Here is a 20,250-nt window from a genome sequence, read left to right on the forward strand (position 1 = left end):
GATGAGAGAAAAAAAAAAGTGTAGATAATGATGAGGAAAACGCATGCGTTTTTGCAGTGATTTTACATAGGTCATGAGATTCAAAAACTGCATAAAAAAAAAAAAAAAAAAAAAACACAACAGGTGCAATATTGATATGTTCTTCCTGAGTTTTCGATGCATTTCAATGGGGAGGTGTGTTTTTGGTGCGGTTTGTGTTAAGCATATACAATTGCGAAAGAAGTCATATTGTAATTGAATGTCAGCGGGCACCTTGTTGGACTAGGAATGCTTACCTGCCGACCCGGGCGGACGAAAAATCCGCTTCCGAGCGGAAAAGGAGGGCCCTTGCCTGTGGTGCGGCTCCTTACCCTTTCTGGACTGTGGGAGCAAAGTACTCTTTCCCCCCGTAACATTCTTAATAATGTCATCCAGGGAGGCTCCAAATAGCCTCTCACCTTGGAAAGGCAAATCCAGAAGCACTTTCTTAGATGCCTGGTCCGCAGACCAGCATTTAAGCCAAATCAAGCAACGCAGCACCACCACCGATAGCGAAGCTCTAGAAAGCAAGGGGACGTATCCAGGGCCGCATCACAGACATACTTAAGGCCATGCACAATCTTTTAACAAATGATTCCAGGACCGCTGACAGAGTGTCCATAGGCACCACCAGTGCAGTGGAACCGGTTGCTAAAACAGAGGTGCCTGAAGAAGCGCTCGCCTGTCACCCTTAGGGACCGAAGGCAAGCAATAGCAAATGTACACCCTCCTAGCTGCCACAGACTGAGGAGCCCCCGCAGGACTCACCACCCTGACCCAGGTGCTGCCGCCATCTGCTCTGTCCTTAGTCTGCCACGAGGTGTCCTGTGTACGTTTTTCACGCTGTACCAGTGTAAACCAGCTGCCCAGCAATAGAGCACAACAGACCTGAGGCTACCAGAAAATTGCCGCCTCAGCAAAAAGTGTCTGTAAACATCAGGAAAATGGCCACCGGAGTCCAGGAAAATGGCCGCGACTCCCACGGCTACCAGTCCCCCCACATGGCGGTGACACCCCAGAAAAGGAAAAAAAACGGGGCAAAAGTGAGTGGACCACCAACCGCCCAGCGCAGCCCCCTGCCAGGACCCAGAGGACCCCCGGCCAGGTACGTGCTCCGCACCCCCTAAGCCCAGTCACACAGCGGCCCCTTAGCATGGGGAGGAGGGAAAAAAAGACAGGGAGAGGGAGAGACTCCCCTACTCGACCTCCCAGGGAATGCCCAGCTGGTCCAGCCTGCCTAAACAGGTGGAGCCATACTTACCCCTCCTGCAGGGACTGCTGGACGCACCTCCACAGACAGACCCATCACCGAGCAGTACGGGGTGGCTGTCTGCCACGGAACATGTGACTCGGACAGCAGTAGCCCGGTCATATGTGTGCCCTGGAGCATATAGCTCACCGGCCATCCCTGGACCAGAACTGGGCATGTTGCGGCCGACCCAGAGTGTAGCTAGGGTCTGCACGTGCTTGATGGCCAGGCTGGGGAGACTACAAGGATCTATATTATTCAGCCTGTCATCCAGCCCGGCTGTTGATTGTAGATCACAGGAATCAAAACAGCAAAAAAGAATAAATTCCAAGGACCATTGGTCCCCAGGTCTTTCTCCTAGACTAGGCAGAAAAAAAAAAAAAAAAAACTGAGCTGTTGGAAGCAGAGTGAGGGGTTATAGCCAGTAGGAACACCCCCTGGGCAGTGCTGTCTTGTTGTGTTCTGCCTAGTCCTCTCCTGAAGGTGGCGATATAACCCTAAGGTCGAGATTTAAATGCTGTGTCCGTCAATGAACGAAAGAGAAATTGGGCTAACTTTACTGTGGTCTTATTTTTTTAATTTTCCCAAAAAAGTGCACTTGTAAGACCACTGTGCAAATACTGTGTGACAGAAAGTATTGCAACGACCGTCATTTTATTCTCTAGGGTGTTAGTTAAAAAAAAAAAAAAAAAAAAAATGTATAATGCTTGGGGGTTCTAAGTAATTTTCTAGCAAAAAAACGTGTTTTTAACTTGTAAACAAATCTCAAAAAGAGGCTTGGTCCTTAAGTGGTTAAAGAAAAAATAATTTTTTTATATATTATATATATATATATATATATATATATATATATATATATATATATATATATATATATATATATATATATATATATAGGATTTTTGTACTCACTGTAAAATCCCTTTCTCTGAAGTTCATCGACGGACACAACTCCATTGATCTTGACCGTAGGGTTGCATCAAAGTTTACCAAGGCTCCATCACAGGATGGCACTGTGAAAGTCTTATTGATAAAATAGTGCCGCGTCCTACAAATCAATTTTGAATAGAAGAACAATACAGAAAAAAAAATAAAAAATAAAAAAATGGACTTTGTAGGCACCAGTTATAAAAAATTACATAATTATTTATTAAACATATAACAATACAAAAGATCACATTTAAAAATGTATTTTGCAATAAAATAATCCTCATCATAATAAGCTCCCGAAGAAGCATTTTATTGTGAAACATGTAGAGTGCTTTTTCTTGCATACCACGTTTTGATTGCAGGATTACAATGATGTCCTAGAGAGTTGTCAGTTTTAAAAATGTATTTTGCAATAAAAAAAAAAAAAAATAAAAAAAAATAAATAAAAAAAAAATGCAAAACTGACAACTCCGTAGGACAAAAAGTGCATGACATAGAACATCATTGTAATCCTGCAATCAAAACGTGGTATGCAAGAAAAAGCGCTCTACATGTTTTGCAATTAAATGCTTCTTCGGGAGCTTATTATGATAAGGATTATTTTATTGCAAAATACATTTTTAAATGTGATCTTTTGTATTGTTATATGTTTAATAAATAATTATGTAATTTTTTTATAATTGGTGCCTACAAAGTCCATTTTTTCCTGTATTGTTCTTCTTGACCGCAGGGTTATTACACCACCTTCAGGAGAGGACTAGGCAAAACATGTAATACATGTGAAAAACAAGAGAACTGTACAGCCAAGCCCAGGGGGCAGTCCCTCTGGCAATAACCCCTCAGCCTGCTTCCTGTGTGAAGGAGAAGGACCTAGGCTCCCTGCGGGACCATCGGTCCTGGGGATTTTTTTCTGGATTTTTGCCTTTTGTGCAGGATTTTAAGATCCTGTGATCTTTTATCAACAGCCGGCTGGGTGACAGGCTGGATAATCTAGATCCTTGTAGTCTTCTCAGCCTGGCCATCAAGCGTGTGCAGACCCTAGCTACGTGCTGGGTCGGCCACAACATGCTCCTCAGGCTCCAGGGGCGGCCAGTGAGCTACATGCTCCGGGGCACACACGACCGGACTACGGATGTCTTTGTCACAGTGTGCCATAGCCCACAGCCACCCCGTACTGCTCGGGTGTGGGTCTGTGATGGGATGCCTCCTGCTTGTCCGGGTGGCAAGTACAGCTCTCCTTGCCTTGGCAGGACAGAGCAGCTGGGCATTCCCTGGGAGGTCGATTAGGGGGTCCCTCTCCTCCCTTTCCCCTCTCCCTGTCCCCCCCGGGGGATGCTATATGATTGGGCTGTAGTGCGGTGTGTGTACCTGGGCCAGGGGTCCTCCGGGGGGCTCTGCTCCTTGATTGGGGGCTGCGCCAGGGGTCTGTGTCCCTGTGCTGTCATCTGTCTCTCTGCTGGTGTCTGTGGGCTCTGCATGTGCTGCCACCATAGCACTGACTGCCGCCATTTTCTGTGTACTTTCTGCGTACAGTACATCGTAGGCCATTTTCTGTTAGCCTCTGTGAGAAGCATGGTCGGCAGCCATTTTCTCAGAGTTCAGCAGCCATTTTCCCTGTTCTTTTTTTCTATACAAGGACGGCTGGCGGCCATTTTCTTGTAGCCTCAGCTCGGTTTTTCTCCCCAGTGCTGTTTCCTGTACCTCAGAACAGCATACAACAGAACAACATCGCATACTAGCGCATTATGAAATACTTACCTTAGAATCAGGATGGATAAAAATTAATGATTTAAAAAACAAAATTTAAATCTTATTAAAAAATTTTATTTTTATCAAATGTATTTTAATAAAATGCTTTTGGAGTAATAGTATCTAAATATAGTTTTCTATTGAAGATACATTAATAATTAAAAAATCTGCGCTATAAATTATGTACAATTATGTCCATAAAACCCCATGGTGCCAGGAAGTTTCAGAAGAAATATAAATATGAATGTTATAGCCACTGGCTGTAAACACCACAGTGCACATGCATGAACTTCAAAAAAGTGCCCGATCACCGCAGATGTAAATTGCGCTTACCAGATGGCAAGCATTAAAGGCAATTGGTTTAACCCAGCCTGGGCCTTTAAGCTTGCAGATGTCCACAACACAGATGTAAACTGGGTAAAGCTGTATACTACGTCCGTCCCAATGTCCATGCACTCTCATGAATTGCTCAGGAAAAAGAGAAGGACTACCATGCTGTAGTATGTTCAATACTTAGTAAATTTATTCATTAAAAGTTGCACTTATAGTTAGGTAGTAGTAAAATGCATGTAAAAAAATGTGCCGGCCGGCATACAGACGGAGCCTGTCCTACTCGAATGGCATGGCGACGTCACTACGTGCCTTCCTGCAGACGCGTTTCGTCATCAAAAGATCTCCAATGAAAACGTCTGATGAAACACGTCTGATGAAACGCGTCTGGAGGAAGTCACTACGTTTCACCATGCCATTCGAGTAGGAGGACAGGCTCAGTCTGTGTATGCCGGCACTTTCTTTTACATGCATTTTACTACTACCTAACTGTAAGTGCAACTTTTAATGAATACATTTACTATTGTATGTATTGAACATACTACACCATGATAGTCCTTCTCTTTTTGCTGAGCAATTCATGAGAGTGCATGGACATTGGGACGGACGTAGTATACAACTTTACCCAGTTTACATCTGTTGTGGACATCTGTAAGCTTAAAGGCCTAGGCTGGGTTAAGCCAATTGCCTTTAATGCTTGCCATCTGGTAAGCGCAATTTACATCTGCAATGATCGGGCACTTTTTTGAAGTTCATGCATGTGCACTGTGGTGTTTACAGCCAGTGGCTATAACATTCATATTTATATTTCTTCTGACCTTCCTGGCACCATGGGGGTTTTATGGACATAAAATTGTACATAATTTATAGCGCAGCTTTTTAAATTTTACTTACATTCTGTGTTATCGCACTGTTTGCTGCTGCGGTTTGTAGTTTATTTGTTTTTTCCAGCACAGTTACATTCCTGTTTTTCTACATCAATAATTTAGTATATTCAGCATGAAATGGAGCTTAGTTTTGTGGCATGAGGCTGTATATTCTGCAATATTTACATTTTTTGGTAACCTCATTCAATGAATCCAAGCTCTGCAAGCTGAGATAACATGCACTGCATTGATGCATTCACACAATGTCACAGTAACCATGAGATAAAACCCTGTTTAGGAATATTCCTTTATCCCATTGTATCGCAAATCTATGTACACTACAAACTGTATGATTGAATTGGTTCTGATGTCGCTGTTTTACTAACCTGACAGCTTATTATTCTAAATAGGAAACCTTCATTTTGTTTGCAAATATTAAAGATTCTAACTACCAGCAAGAATAAGTCCTTATATTTGAAGAGCACCTGTCATTTCAGATCCACCATGGCAGCGCTAGCGCCCGTTAGCGGGCATCCACTAACCTGCTGCCACCACATCCCTCACCTTGTTGAATCACTGCCGCATCACCAGTAATCCCGTTAAAGTGAATTGGACTGTTGGTGAGTCAACAGTGGGTCAGAAGACAGACATGGCAGTTGCTCTTTAAAAGTGATGATTTAAATAAACGGCTTTTTACTAGTGATTTAAATCAAATCCACCCTGCTTAGAATGAAGCCCTCCAGTGGTGCATTGTCACCCAGGGCTTCCATCTTCCTCCGGTCTTCCTTCCGTGTTCACATGCCTGTGGGAGCCCCTGGTTCCAGCATTGTGCTCTGAAGTTCCAGCATGGTACACCTGAGCTTCGGAGAGCATGCTCCCGTGAGGTCACTGGCGGCACCCAGGGTGAATATCTGGGTAAGATATTAATTTTACCTACAAGTAAGCCCTATTATGTTCTTACCTGTAGGCAAAAAAAAAAAAAAGTCACAAAGTGGAATTCTCTACCTCTTTAAAGTGGCTGTAAACCCTGTTACACCACTTGTACCTAATAGTTAAGCCTATAATAAGACTTACCAGTAGGTACTGGAAATATCTCCTAAAACTGCACGATTTAGTAGATATTTACCATATATGCTTGTGCCAACGTCATCGCCACACTGAAGAAAGGGTTTGATCGTGCTGTTTCTAAAGTGCCTGTGCCGTGACCGGCGGGCGTGCGTGTGTGGGAGTGATGTCATCGCGGCTCAGGCCAATCACAGCGCCAGAGCCCGCAAATCCGGAAATAAATCCGGGAGACGTGTCGCCAGTCACAGGGTTGTATGGGGACCGCTGCAACAGCTTTGATCTAAGGTAAGTATTTTGCTAGTATGCGATGCAGGCAACAGTGAAGCATTTTGCAGGTTCCTTGCAAGTTTGGAGCTGCAAATGAAGTTGGAGATTTGGTCAGGATCAATGGTGTCCTCAATGCTAAGAAATACAGATAATTATCCTTCATGTCTTATCATGGAGGCGTGTGATTGGCCCCAAATGTATTCTGCAGCAGGACAACAACCCCAAACATACAGCCAACGTCATTAAAGTGGAGTTCCACCCATAGAAAAGTCTCTCTCTTTTTGTAGCTGCTGACTTTTATTAATCAGACACTCACCTGTCCCATGGTCCAGCAAGGCGGGTGTACAAAGCCTCGCTCCTCTCTGCCTCCTCTCTGCCTCCTCTCTGTGGCGCTGGCATTGTCACTGTGGGCACCCGGCTGTGGCTTCACAGCCTGGCACGCACTGCACGCTGTAACAGGCCGGGCAATCATCTAGGACCTGTGACGTGTCCCAGATGATTGCTGATAGGGAGGTGAACTTCCTTCCAGCATTGCGGAGCACGGGGAGGAAGCGGGAGCTGGAAGAGGTTATCCCCCCCCCCAAAAAAAATGACATTCCAAATGTGGCATGTCAGGGGGTCACCTGCACTTAAAGCAGAAGTTCAATTTTTGGGTGGAACTCCCCTTTAAGAATTATCTTTAGTGTAAAGAAGAACAAGGAGTCCTGGAAGTGATGGTTTGGCCCCCAGAGAGCCCTGATCGAGTCTGTCTGGGATTACATGAAGAGACAGGAGGATGTGAGGCAGCTTACATCCACAGAGGATCTGTGCATAGTTCTCCAAGATGTTTGGAACAACCTACCTGCCAAGTTCCTTCAAAGACTGTAAGTGTACCTAGAGGAAGCGATGCAGTTTGAAGGCAAAGGGCGGTCACACCAACTATCGATTTGATTTCTCTTCTGTTCATTTACTTTCCATTTTGTTAATTAAAGCGGTTCTCCACCCTGAAGTGGAAGTTCCGCTCATCTGATCTCTCCCCCCCCCCTCCGGTGCCACAATCGGCACCTTTCAGGGGGGAGGGGGGTGCAGTTACCTGGATAATCCGGGACAAGACTGCCGCAGATGCCCCGCCCCCCCTGTTGTGTTCTGGGAAACATACAGTTCCCAGGACACAGCGGGGACCAGCAGAGGTGCGCAGCGCAACTCGCACATGCGCAGTAGGGAACCGGGGCAGTGAAGTCGCAACACTTCACTTCCCGATTCCCTGACAGAGGATGGCGGCGGTGGCAGCAGAGAGTTGAGCGATCGCTCGTCATCTGCCGCCGACATCGCTGGACCCTGGGACAGGTAAGTGTCCATTTATTAAAAGTCAGCAGCTGCAATATTTGTAGCTGCTGGCTTTTAATATTTTTTTTTAAAGGTGCAGAACCGCTTTAATAACAATAAACTAATAAAACTTCTATTTCCAAAAGCATTCCTAATTTACAGCATTTTTTTCACACCCGCCAAAGACTTTTGCACAGGTGTGTGTGTGTACATACATATACACAGCCACAATGCAGCGAAGAGGTCTCAAGCACTCCTCTCCTTCTATAGAATATACAGTCATGTTGCATTCTCCTACCTGTACGGTCCTATAGCAGATGGAGCCTTGGCGCTGCAGATAATCTTCCTGACGATAGAAGCCATGACTGACAACAACCCAGCAAACTTTCACCTGCACCTCCCCTCTGTGCACAGCTGCCAGCAGCACATGGGTTGTGCGCATGCGCGGTATACAACTCTGCTGTGCGGGGAAACGTTCATATGTTGTCACGAGACCTCCTCATCCACCAATAAGCTTCCTCGCTGCAGATCTAGAGAGAGGCGTGGAACGCACGGTGGCTCTCCCACGTGTGAGGTGTATAGTGAGGTCCGGGCTGTTCCGGGTGAGGAGAGACAGGAGAGGAGTAGCGGAGCTGGGCCTGGTATGGACTTTTCCTATACAAACATTGCTGTACACCGCACACCGGCCCATCACTGTGTACTAATGTGTTCAGTTATGGGTGATATCTGTTTGTGTGTCCTAGGATAGACATACACACTACAGTCTGATCGTACAATCTCATTTACATTTATCAACACTTTAATACAAGGAGAAACCAATGCAATCTAATCGGTTTCTATCCAGTCACACACAGGCCTTTACAATCCCATAGCTCCCAACTGTCCCTGATTTGGAGGTTCTGTTCCTCAATTAGAACAATGTCCCTCTTTCCTCATTTGTGCCAAACCTTTAATCTCATTTCTAAATTGCTGCATTTGTAAGTTTCTATATCCAATATAAAGGAATAGTATGGTAAAAAAAAAACACTTGGTTCACCCAATCATTTTTCTACAATTCTCCTTTTAAGGGGTGTGGCAGGGGGCGTGTCCTATGACTACATACCTTTGCTAATAGATGTCCCTCATTCCCATCTCAAAAAGTTGGGAGGTATGTAATAGCTGGCTATACACTATGCAATGCAGCAGCCTGATTTGATAGGAAATGAGTTCAATGTTTAGGCTTGTCCTCCCAATTGTATAGGCAACAGTAGCTCTAAATGACAGGGGGGGGAGGGCGGGAGGGCTGGAGGCTGCGGCCGTGGCAGGGGGCTGGCGGCCGTGGCAGGGGGCTGGCGGCCGTGGCAGGGGGCTGGAGGCTGCGGCCGTGGCAGGGGGCTGGAGGCCGTGGCAGGAGCTGGAGGCTGCGGCCGTGGCAGGAGCTGGAGGCTGCGGCCGTGGCAGGAGCTGGAGGCTGCGGCCGTGACGGGGTGGAGGCTGTGGCCGTGACAAGGGGGAGGATGCGGCGGCGGGAGGCCACGACAGGGGCGAGGGTGGGAGGATGCGGCCGTGACAGGAGCGGCGGGGGCGGGAGGCCACGACGGGTGAGGGCGGAAGGATGCGGCCGTGACAGGTGTGCGAGGATGCGGCCGTGACAGGAGCGGGAGGATGCGGCCGCGACTGGCGGGAGGCCACGACAGGGGCGAGGGCGGGAGGCCACGACAGGGGCGAGGGCAGGAGGATGCGGTTGTGACAGGTGTGGGAGGATGCGGCCGTGATAGCGGCGAGGGCGGGAGGCAGCGGCCATGATGACGGAGAGGGCGGGAGGATGTAGACATGAAACTGGAGACCGCGGAGATGATACGAGAGTTGTTGGAGACTGGGGACATTCTTTGGGAGCCGGTCATAGGCTGGAGATGTATTACATGAGAGTGCCAGAAATCGCTGCTATAATGGCAATAGGGACACACAGATTAGGGGGAGATTTAATAAGACTGGAGAGTATAAAATCTGGTGCAGCTCTGCATAGAAACCAATCAGCTTCCAGGTTTTTTTGTCATTGAACAAGAAAGAGATGGATATATCCATATCTTCCAAGAGTGACGTTTTGTTTTAATGTATACTCCATATTAGAATCGGGCAAGTGGAATCTGGCAGGTTTATATTGGGACTCGCTGTAATTGGCTGGCACAATGTTTATATATAAAAGGGCGCTCTGAACTTCAGAACTGAGCAGACAATGTCTATATAAAGCAGGGGTCTGGTGGTGGTAATAATGATGATAAATCTTTAACACTTAGGGCTGCAACTTACAGATAGAAGCGGTCTCACAAGCAGAAAGACAGGTGCCTCTAAGTGTAGAAGTTTTTAAACTATTATCCCCAGCAGGATTAAAAACACTTACAGGATCAGATAATAAAAAAAGCGCGTGACTTGTTTAGACCCCAGTGCAACATAAGCATGCCTCCATCCCTATATTAAGGAAATGATGAAAGTGGGTTGTGGGACTTTAAATGAGGCATGGATATGTATTTGAAATGGTCTAGGATACCTAAAATGTAATTGAATGTCACTGTCCCTGCGGGGAAAGTCTGTATAACCATAGAGAGTTGCTAATCAGTCTAATAAATGAAATACAAATACTAAATTAATATATATATAATTACATAGATCATGCAAAAAGCATAATTGTAGTAATAATCATATTGACATATTTAAAGCGGGAGTTCCGCGTTTTTTTTTTTTTTTTTTTTTTTTTAAAGCCAGCAGCTACAAATACTGCAGCTGCTGACTTTTAAAATGAGGACACTTACCCGCCCAGTGCGCCCGCGATGTCGGCACCCGAAGCCAATCTCGATCGTCTCTCGGGTGCTGCTGCCGCCATCTTGGCTATGGGAATCAGGAAGTGGAGCCTTGCGACTTCATTTCCTGGTTCCCTACTGCGCATGCGCGAGTCGCGCTGCGCAATAAGGATGGTCCCCGCTATCTCTGGGATCCCTGTGTTTCCCAGCAGACAGCGGGGGACCTGCGGAAAGGGGCGTAGATTCTGCGGATATCTATGCCAGAAGTGGGTGCAGATGCCTGTACTGTACAGGTACCTGCACCCCCCTCCCCCCTGAAAGGTGCCAATTGTGGCACCGGAGGGGGGGAGGGTTCCAATGAGCGGAAGCTCCACTTTAGGGTGGAGCTCTGCTTTAATGTATATAATAGACCTAATTGGTAAAAGCAATCACAATTAAAAAATTGAATGGATATACAGAACAGGTGAACAATGTTTATCCTAATAAATATAATTATAATAAAAGAAATTCATGATTGTAGCAAGCTTGACTTGACATCCCTGAGTATGGACTCTACGCGTTTCATGGCGATTTCAGCCAATCATCAGGTGTGGGATGCATCAAAAAATAGCTAAAATAAAGGAGATGGAATGAATGAGTAAATAAGTCAGTCAGTCTCAAATAAAAAAAAACATTGCTTTTAAAAAGAGAGCAAGGTCTAAATGCATTTACTTTTAAACCTTGCTCTCTTTTTGAAAGCAATGATTTTTTTTATTTGTGATTTTTTTATTTGCTCGCAGATGCTGACCTATATCTTTTGGAGTATGCACAGTGTATGTGCTTGCATGTTTTATCATCTCCATTTATGTGTGTGTGTGTATATATATATATATATATAAATTTAATATTAACATTTTCCTCCACTTGTCATTTTACCCATTCTATCAATATTGCCCCCCCCCCCTTTTTTTTTTTTGAGAACTTTATCTTTTAGATTGGTTAATTATTTGCCAAGTTAGATGTTATATGTGTTTAGACTATGTTTTATTTATTTTTATTTGATTTCTAATGCTTTCACCACCTTGAGAGATCGCTATACATGCTTCCCCATCTCCTTTTTCTCTTTGTGCTTGTTCCCGCCCACAGCCAGCCCAGAGAGTATAAATTATGCATTGGTATATTGGTAGTCATAGATTGATAAAGGAACCAATTAGAGTTTCAAAACGCGTCCCTTTCTTATGGCTGCAAGCTGGATATGGTCCACGCTGGGTCCTGTCACTTCCGGGACTCTTGTTCCTTTAGACTCGGACTATGTGACCTCCACCGGTATCCCCAGGATCTTGGACATTCTGCCGGTGAGTTCATTAGAGCTTCTGCCGCAACACATGAACAGTCCTTGGAGTCTTCTAATATCCCGGGGACTCTCCTGATGCTGGATCACCTGCACTTTGATGATATGCTTTCTGTATCTCCTGATCCTGTAAGTGTTTTAAATCCTGCTGGGGGTATTAAATAGTTTTTAACTTCTACACTTCAAGGTGCCTTTCTTTCTGTTGTAATTGGCTGGTTGAATAACTTTGATTTTTATCTTTTGTACTTGCTCATGACATGGTGTAGAAGTATCTGTAATCATCCCTTTCCATATCCTAATGTGAGTTTTTGAAACATGAATGAGAAACCAAGGGAAAGATTTCACAGGCTGTATGCACCACTCCAGCCTCTGATGATTTGTTTTCTTTCAGTATTTCATCCACAATGTCTAATGCAAAAGAAAAAAAATATGCCAGACGGATGAGAAATCAGCCCTCCAACGTGAGCTTCGATCAGAGTGATAGGACACCCCAGGGTTATGGACGGGGATATTTTCCGCAGCAAAGAGGTAAAACTGGACCCATGAACTGCATATGTGAGAATGTCACCTAATGTTAGATTACCAAAGAGCCTTGTCAACTTGTCACATGTCATGCATTTTCCTTAGGCGGCACCTCTGGGCAGCAGCAGAGAGGACCACACACTGGAGGCCGAGGAAGAGGGGACTTCAATGAAGGACCTCAGATCCCTAAATATATTACAGGTAAATGTTTACTGTAAAGAGCTATTTATTGACTACGGAATTAGAATTAAAGCCTGGCACTTACCATGTGTACCACAAGGAGGTCCTGTACTAATGATGTGTTAGTACAGTGATCTACCCTCTGAGCTATTGTGTTCTGATAGAGGGAACCCCCACCTGCTGTCCCACTCCTGCACTCCACTCCAGGGGAGAGATGGAAGGAGCTGGAATGTGTTGCATGTTCGGAAAAAAAAAACCTAGCCTTTAAAAGCTAAAAACATTATCTCCTGCAAAACAGTTGATTGATACTCTCCTGTCCTGACAAGCAAACAATAATACTTGACTATCCTGTTAACACTTGCTTAAAGGATAAGTTCACCTTTCATAAAATGTTACATGTTAGGCTGCTCTTACACTGAAAGCTCTGGCCATTAACGGTAAAGCACTGATCATTTTAGCGCTGCTTTTTGGCTGCTAGTGGGGAGCTTTTAACCCCAAAAAATGGTTTCAAAACTCCTGTGTTGCAGTGCTTAAGAAGCGCTGCCCATTCATTGCAATGGGCAGAGGCGTTTTGGGAGCGATGTATACAGCACTCCCAAAAACCACCCCAAAGATGCTGCTTGCAGGACTTTTCTGAACGCTCTTCCCGGGTGTGAAAGCACCATTGTAATAAATGAGAGCAGTTTTTAGGCGCTATTTCTAGCTCTAAAATGCCTGAAAACTGCCTCAGTGTGAAAGGGGTCTATAACACCCATATTCAGGATGTAACTTGTTGCGAACGGACCCACAACCCCCCACACACCTGCTGTGACAGAATATTCTCCCCACCCGGCCGCATCACTTATTCAGTTCTCTGTGAATGGAAAACGAAAAGGTCTGGCAGCCTTAGTGGCTGTCCACTTGTAGTTTTTCAATGAGCTACTATAGTGCTGTGGGCGCTGTGGTAGTCCATTGAGCCTTCCTGTCAGAATGTATTGGTACACTGACAGATTTGCAGAAGGCCTGCATGGCATTGGTTATCCCAAAACAAAAAATAATGCCCATTCTTTTGCCTGCATCCTATTATTTATTTTTGTCAAAAGGTGAACTTGTCCTTGAGCATCCAGCACACTTCTAGGAATGTTGGATGCCAGTGTTACCCGATGTGCACTCTAGTTTTTTCCACTGTCCTCTAACTGAATACTTTGCCCTGTAGTGATATCGTGGCTGATAGCCTTGACTTTCATCTGGGAAGCAACACCTGACACATTCAGTAGTATTCTGGATTGTGAAAATCTTTAAGAAAATTTCTCTCCATCGTAGCAGTTTTAAGTGGTTAGGGTAGCAGGACAGGTGAGTATCGATAGCTTATGTTGCAGGCTTTTTAGGTTATAACTCCCAGTTGAGTTGCTTTAAAGGCTTAGTCCATTTTTTCAAACATATTTCATGTTATAACCATACCTAGGGTATAAGTAGAAACATAATAGCGTTCCCGAACACCCACCCCCTCCCCATTTACCTGATTCATAGGTGCTTCTCTCTGGAGCATCCTGTTGATTTTTGGATTTAGTGCAGCTGTACATGTCTCTGTCTTTAGTCACATCATACATTTACAGGGATCTGGACAGACTACAATTCCCATCTTTCACCATGGCAGAGGGGTGCACGGATCTCAATGGAGCATAAGTGGTGACTTCACTGCAATCATAGTCCATCTATTACTTTCTCCAGCCTAATAGTAGAAGGTCCGCACCTCTGTACGGACCTGGAGCTTGGATATAAACCATACAGCAGGCACAATGCGCTTATGGTTGCAATGCCCTGCAGGTTACAATGCAAAATGTAATAAAGGCTGCTTATTTATTTTTATATATATATATATATATATATATATATATATATAAATTTTTTTTTTTTTTTATGTAGGGGCATTTATTACACTTTTCCAAAAGGTAAACTTTGCATTTTCAAAGCTTTTAAACTGGAGTTGCAGCTTTCCCTTCTCTCTTCTATGCTGTAATTCAGTTCTGTGGCATTTATAAACTGAACACCAATTTACAGAAATGGACGCTATAGGTTTTATTGAACTCTGAACTTCTATAGCCAAGCTGCATTCACCCTGCACTATATGGAACACACACCGGCAACTGATGGCAGGACAGAAGTGTTATTTTAACAATAAGCTTACATGTGTTTGTAATGGTTCCTGTTAGGTCAGACAAAGCTGATAATCAATATGTGATATTGTATATAGCCTGTATACAGATGGACAAACCTGTATTGGCTGTAATGAAAGTGTGTGTGTGTGTGTATATTTAATTGTATTCCTTTTGCTTTGTATTCTAGCATCAATGTTTGCTCAGGCCAGAGCAGCAGAAATAAATGCCATGTTGAAGGCCGTGTCTCAGAAATCTTCCAACTCTTTGGTGTTTCAGTCTTTGCCCCGCCACATGCGACGACGTGCCATGGGACATGACATTAAGCGGTTACCCAGAAGGCTGCGGGAGATTGCTAAGAGAGAGGTAGGCTCTTCTGTTCAGTGGCACTTGTTCTGCCTTCTTTAAAAGAGCAGTATGGGATTTTATTTTTTGGAATCGTACTTGCCTAGCTGGATGCAGCATCGTTCCGGCTCCAAGATTGAGATCCAAGATCCAAATGCAACTGATCGCTCAGTCCTTGCAGCTCTGTGAGCAGAGTGCTGGTACCTGTGAGTCACCGGCTCACTAGAGCTCTGTGCTGTGGATGGGGTGGGGTTGGCTTGCTCAGGCTCTCAGCGGCCTCTGCTGAGAGGCTAAGCCGGGTGCCGGTCCAGGGTTCTGGGCAGATCCCGACCATATGGTCTTGATCCTTCCCGAACTCGGCCTGGCTATGTGACGTGAGCTATAGAACTAGTATCCCGATTGGAAGATTTCCTCTGTTATTTTTCTAGGGATATCCCAAAGTTATGACTTTCTTTCAATTTTAATAATAATCCCCTATAGGAGATTTTATATATATATATATATATATATATATATATATATATATGTGTATGTATATATATAAATTTTATAAAAAAAAATTTTTATTCACTTCTACTTTAAAACTTTACTCCACTTTTGTAGAGAAAAAACATTCTCCTCTGGGTGATGTATGTACATTACAAGGATTTTAACAAACTTTTTTTGCAGATCACTACCTTGTGTTTCTCTGTCCATGGGGGAATGTGAGTCTATTGGGCGTGGTTTTACAATTATCAGTGTTTCACCTGCAGGGCACTAATGAGGAAAGCTGCTGGGCCTGCATCCCTTTTAGACGTGATTTCCTATTGGCAATATCTCGCCAAAAATGACATTTTTGTAGCAGGGGATGCCTGAAATCTGACTTGTATCTTAGGCAGACTTCTGGGAAAATTGATGAGCGAATCTCACACGCAGGAAATTGTTTCTGCTGGGTGTTCTGTACACATTCTGTGTACAGAACACCTCCAGGTAGCCATATTTTATGAAAAGGCAATGCAATGACAGAGCTGCAGATTGAAAAGGAAAGCTAGTTTCTAAGAACATTCAAATCCAATATAACTTGTGTTGCAATTGTATACGCTATATTATTTTTTTTCTTTATTTGCTATTTTTTATCCCTATGAAAGTGTCATTACACTTTAAGCTTTGACAAAATCTAGTAGCAGATTGATTTCTGTGCACTACATTCTGTGTGCTCAGTTTTTAGTAAATCTCCCCTGTTGTAATCTGCAGATGGAAAAAACTGTGCACCAGAAGAAAGAACAATCTAAAAGCAAGTGTCGCAAAGCTCGGAGGCGCCATGGGAACCTTCAGTTGGAGTTTAATCGCAGGCAGAGGAAGAATATCTGGCTGGAAACTCACATTTGGTTCACAAAGCGCTTCCACATGGTGAAGAAATGGGGCTATTACTTAGCAGAACGGCCTACAATGAAGAGCTACAGAGCCTGTTACCGAGCCATGTCCAATCACTGCCTACTTCAGGTAAAGCCTCTCCTATAGGGTTTACCTGTCTATAATCATTGGATACCTCCACCTTCTCCATTCATCACAGAATTCTCCATGGTAGATTTCCATTACTCACCACCCCTGAATGTGCCATCTGCCTGACTGTCATTCTGACCCTCCGGCTTCAATCACTGGCTGCAACCAAACCTGCTGATTTTACTTCAGCTTTACTTTCGTGTATACTTGTCTCATGCCAGTAAATGCTAATGACAAGAAGGAAGAAACAGTGTGCCAATCTTGTGCATTATTATTAATTTACTTTACAAACATTGATCGCTTTACAGCTTATTGGCCCTTAGAGATGGTGGCTGCATTTGTTTTCAGTTTTCTTTTTATCTTTATTTTCGCCTGTATATCATACTGGGCAGCATCCTCACCCTAGGAATGGGAAGTGTGTTAGGACTACAACATAACTCCCTTTTTTGTATTCCAGAGGAATAGCAGGGAACTGATGAGAGTGTAGAGGTAGAGGGCACAGGAAGTTACCAGTTTACAAGATTTGTGGCTGGATGAGCAGCCCCTTTATTTTTATTGCCCCACTTTCTGAACAGATATAATTACACACATTCAGTTGTATATTTAATCGAGCCAAAGGGAACAAATAAGAGAAATGTAGTAGGTGTTTTTTTAAGGTAGATGTACAAAGGTAATGTTAATAAAGGGCTTTGTTTTATGTGTTTAATCCTAACAAGTTACGAATCCTTTGTACAATTTATATGTGTATTTTAACTATGGTATGTATTTAGTTCTTTGGAGCTCTTCTTGAAATTTTACTGTACAGATAATATAAGGTACCCGTCTGATAGGTAAACTCAAATCTTCCCATTCCCTTCCCTCTGCATGAGGGTTTAATAGTATGCTGCATAAAGCAGCAGTATGAATTTATTGCTGGTGTGTGCTATTACAATCTCTTAACGCCTACAGTAGCTCACAAAAATGAGTACACCCCTCACATTTTTGTAAATATTTCATTATATTTTTTCATTTGACAACACTGAAGAAATGGCACTTTGCTACAATGTAAAGTAGTGAGTGTACAGCTTGTATAACAGTGTAAATTTTCTGTCCCCTCAAAATGACTCAACACAGTCGAAACTGCTGGCAACAAAAGTGTGTACACCCCTAAGTGAACGTGTCCAAATTGGGTCCAATTAGCTATTTTCCCTCCCCAGTGTAATGTGACTGGTGTGTTAAATTTGGTGTTATCGCTGTCATACCGGATACTGGAGGTTCAATATGGCACCTCATAGCAAAGAACTCTCTGAGGATCTGAAAAAAAATAATTGTTACTCTACATAAAGATGGCCTAGGCTATAAGATTGCCAAGACCCTGAAACTGAGCTGCAGCACGGTGGCCACGACCGTACAGCGGTATAACAGGACAGGTTCCACTCAGAACAGGCCTTGCCATGGTCGACCAAAGAAGTTGATTGCACAGACTTGGCGTGGTATCCAGAGTTTGTCTTTGGGAAATTGACATATGAGTGCTACCAGCATTGCTGCAGAGGTTGAAGTGATGGGGGGTCAGCTTGTCGGTGCTCAGACCATACGCTGCACACTACGTCAAACGAACCATGAATGCCAACATGTATTGTGACATACTGAAGCAGAGAATGATTTCCTCCCTTCGGAGACTGGTCTCCAACATCCACCAGCTCCATGATGTCGTCATGGAGGAGTGGAAGAGGACTCCAGTGGCAACCAGTGAAGCTCTGGTGAGCTCCATGCCAAGAGGGTTAAGACAGTGCTGTAAAATAATGGTGGCCACACAAAATATTGACACTTTGGGCCCAATTTGGACATTTTCCCTTAGGGATGTACTCACTTTTGTTGCCAGCGGTTTAGACATTAATGGCTGTGTTGAGTTATTTTGAGGTGACAGCAAATTTACACTGTTATACAAGCTGTACACTCACTACTTTACATTGTAGTAAAGTGTCATTTATTCAGTGTTGTCACATGAAAAGATATAAGAGAATATTTACAAAAATGTGAGGGGTGTACTCACTTTAAGATAGCGATACACTGTGCATTCTGATTGTACAGCCAGTGTGAGAGATTACAGTCCTGAGCACCTGGATTAAGATGACCATAGACTATACAATTTGATTGTGCAATCTCTCCCTTTAGCCCCCGATCACACTGGTGCGGTTTGTCAGTTCCAAATTGCATGTAAAGTCACACCCCATTGTCGGCAATGGAACGGTTTAAATTGCCGGGACTCATGTCGCAGCAACTTTGAAAAAACGGTTCTTGCGTGGCTTTTAGCCAAATTCATTGCGACTGGCATAGCTGTTTAAACAAAGTTGCAATCCACAATGAAATTGGAGGTGCAAATTGCACTGATCTGCAGTGCAAGAGCCTCTTTGAAATGCTGAAGTAGTGTGAACCAGGGCTTAAGGCTGTCCCATTTAATGCGTTTAGGTGTGTCCTCATATTTGTCAATTGTACAATCAGACTGTATAGTGTGCGTGTGGTCATTTTTTAAAGTAGTTTGTAAATGTGTTTATTTTATTTTTGATTAAAAAAAAATTCTTACCTGATCTGTGTAATGGTTTTGCACAGAGCAGCCTAGATCCTCCTCTTCTGGGGTCCTGCAACACTTCTGGGTCCCCCCGCCGAGTTTCCTCATAGCAAGCTACTTGCTATGGGGGCACTCATGCAGGCTCGCTCATGAGCTGCACTCTGTCCATACACAAATGCGCTTCAGCCCCACCTTCTGCTCTCTCCTTCAAGGCTGTGATTGACAGCAGCAAGAGCCAATGTCTCCCCCTCTCTCCAGTGAGGGGAGAGGGAGCTGCTGCTCTCGGGCACAGCGCTGGATCGAGATCGGACTCGGGTAAGTATTTAGTAGGACTGAGCGGGGAAGCTGCACACTGAAGGTTATTGCAGAGACTGCATTAAGGTTAAAAACCTAACTTTAAAGCAACTTTACAGGTGTATGACCAGAGCAATCTCTGTAAAGCCTTTTGTATTTTTGGCTCAGGTTGTACACGGGGCCCTAAATTATTCACAGATTGAACATTTTTTGTTTTGATGCACCTTGAATGTATTGTGTTGGTTTAAACAGAACAACTCCATGCAGGCAACTTCCATACTGAGATAATTCTTGCTGTCGGATTTCCTGTCATAATTTGCATACTGGAGGCTTCACACAATAGGAAGTATCTGGAATACTAGTTTTAGCAACAGCTTGTATTTGCCGACACTATCTTAGAATATTGAATGGAACCATTGATTGTCTTGCATTTGTGATGAAATGAATAATGCTGGTTTAAAGAAATGCTGCCTTGAGTTTTTCTAGACATTGAATTGTTGATCTTTCTTCCACAGGACTTATCTTACCTCTGCTGTGTTGAAGTAACGGGCAAAGGGGAAGAAGTACTGAAGGCCCTGTCAAGGCTTTGCAGCATAGAAACAGGTGAGTGCAGATGCCTGTGTGACGGGTTTACTGATAGCAGCCATAACTTTATGACCACTGACAGCTTAAGTGAATATTGATTGATTATCTTGTTACAATGGCATCTGGAAATTGGTCTCCAGATCTCCATCCAATTGAGCATCTGTGGGCTGTGCTGGAAAAACAAGTCCAATCCATGCTGAGTAATTGCCTTACAACCTACAGGATTTAAAAGATCTGCTACTAACAGCTTGGTGCCAGATACCACAGGATACC

The 20,250-nt window shown here is 44.0% G+C and overlaps 2 protein-coding genes across 3 annotated transcripts in view; one reads left to right on the plus strand and one right to left on the minus strand.

Annotated features, from left to right (window-relative positions):
• RIDA (reactive intermediate imine deaminase A) overlaps nucleotides 1-8,235 on the minus strand; it is a 42,653-nt gene extending 34,418 nt beyond the window's left edge. The window contains exon 1 of the mRNA XM_077493083.1: nucleotides 8,078-8,235. Within this exon, the coding sequence (XP_077349209.1) occupies nucleotides 8,078-8,142 (65 nt within the window). The 5' untranslated portion in view covers nucleotides 8,143-8,235. The remainder of the gene's footprint in view (nucleotides 1-8,077) is intronic.
• A 23-nt stretch (nucleotides 8,236-8,258) lies between these two features.
• The window catches only part of POP1 (POP1 ribonuclease P/MRP subunit), a 35,006-nt gene continuing 23,014 nt past the window's right edge, over nucleotides 8,259-20,250 (plus strand). For both annotated transcript variants that reach the window (XM_077493080.1, XM_077493081.1), the window contains exons 1-6: nucleotides 8,259-8,420; nucleotides 12,278-12,414; nucleotides 12,514-12,609; nucleotides 14,914-15,089; nucleotides 16,302-16,550; nucleotides 19,908-19,995. In XM_077493080.1, the coding sequence (XP_077349206.1) occupies nucleotides 12,291-12,414; nucleotides 12,514-12,609; nucleotides 14,914-15,089; nucleotides 16,302-16,550; nucleotides 19,908-19,995 (733 nt within the window). In that variant the 5' untranslated portion in view covers nucleotides 8,259-8,420; nucleotides 12,278-12,290. The remainder of the gene's footprint in view (nucleotides 8,421-12,277; nucleotides 12,415-12,513; nucleotides 12,610-14,913; nucleotides 15,090-16,301; nucleotides 16,551-19,907; nucleotides 19,996-20,250) is intronic.

Source organism: Lithobates pipiens, unplaced genomic scaffold, assembly GCF_037356315.1.
Source record: "Lithobates pipiens isolate NorthernLeopardFrog02 unplaced genomic scaffold, aLitPip1_a1.2 Scaffold_19, whole genome shotgun sequence".
NCBI classification, from domain to species: Eukaryota; Metazoa; Chordata; class Amphibia; order Anura; family Ranidae; genus Lithobates; species Lithobates pipiens.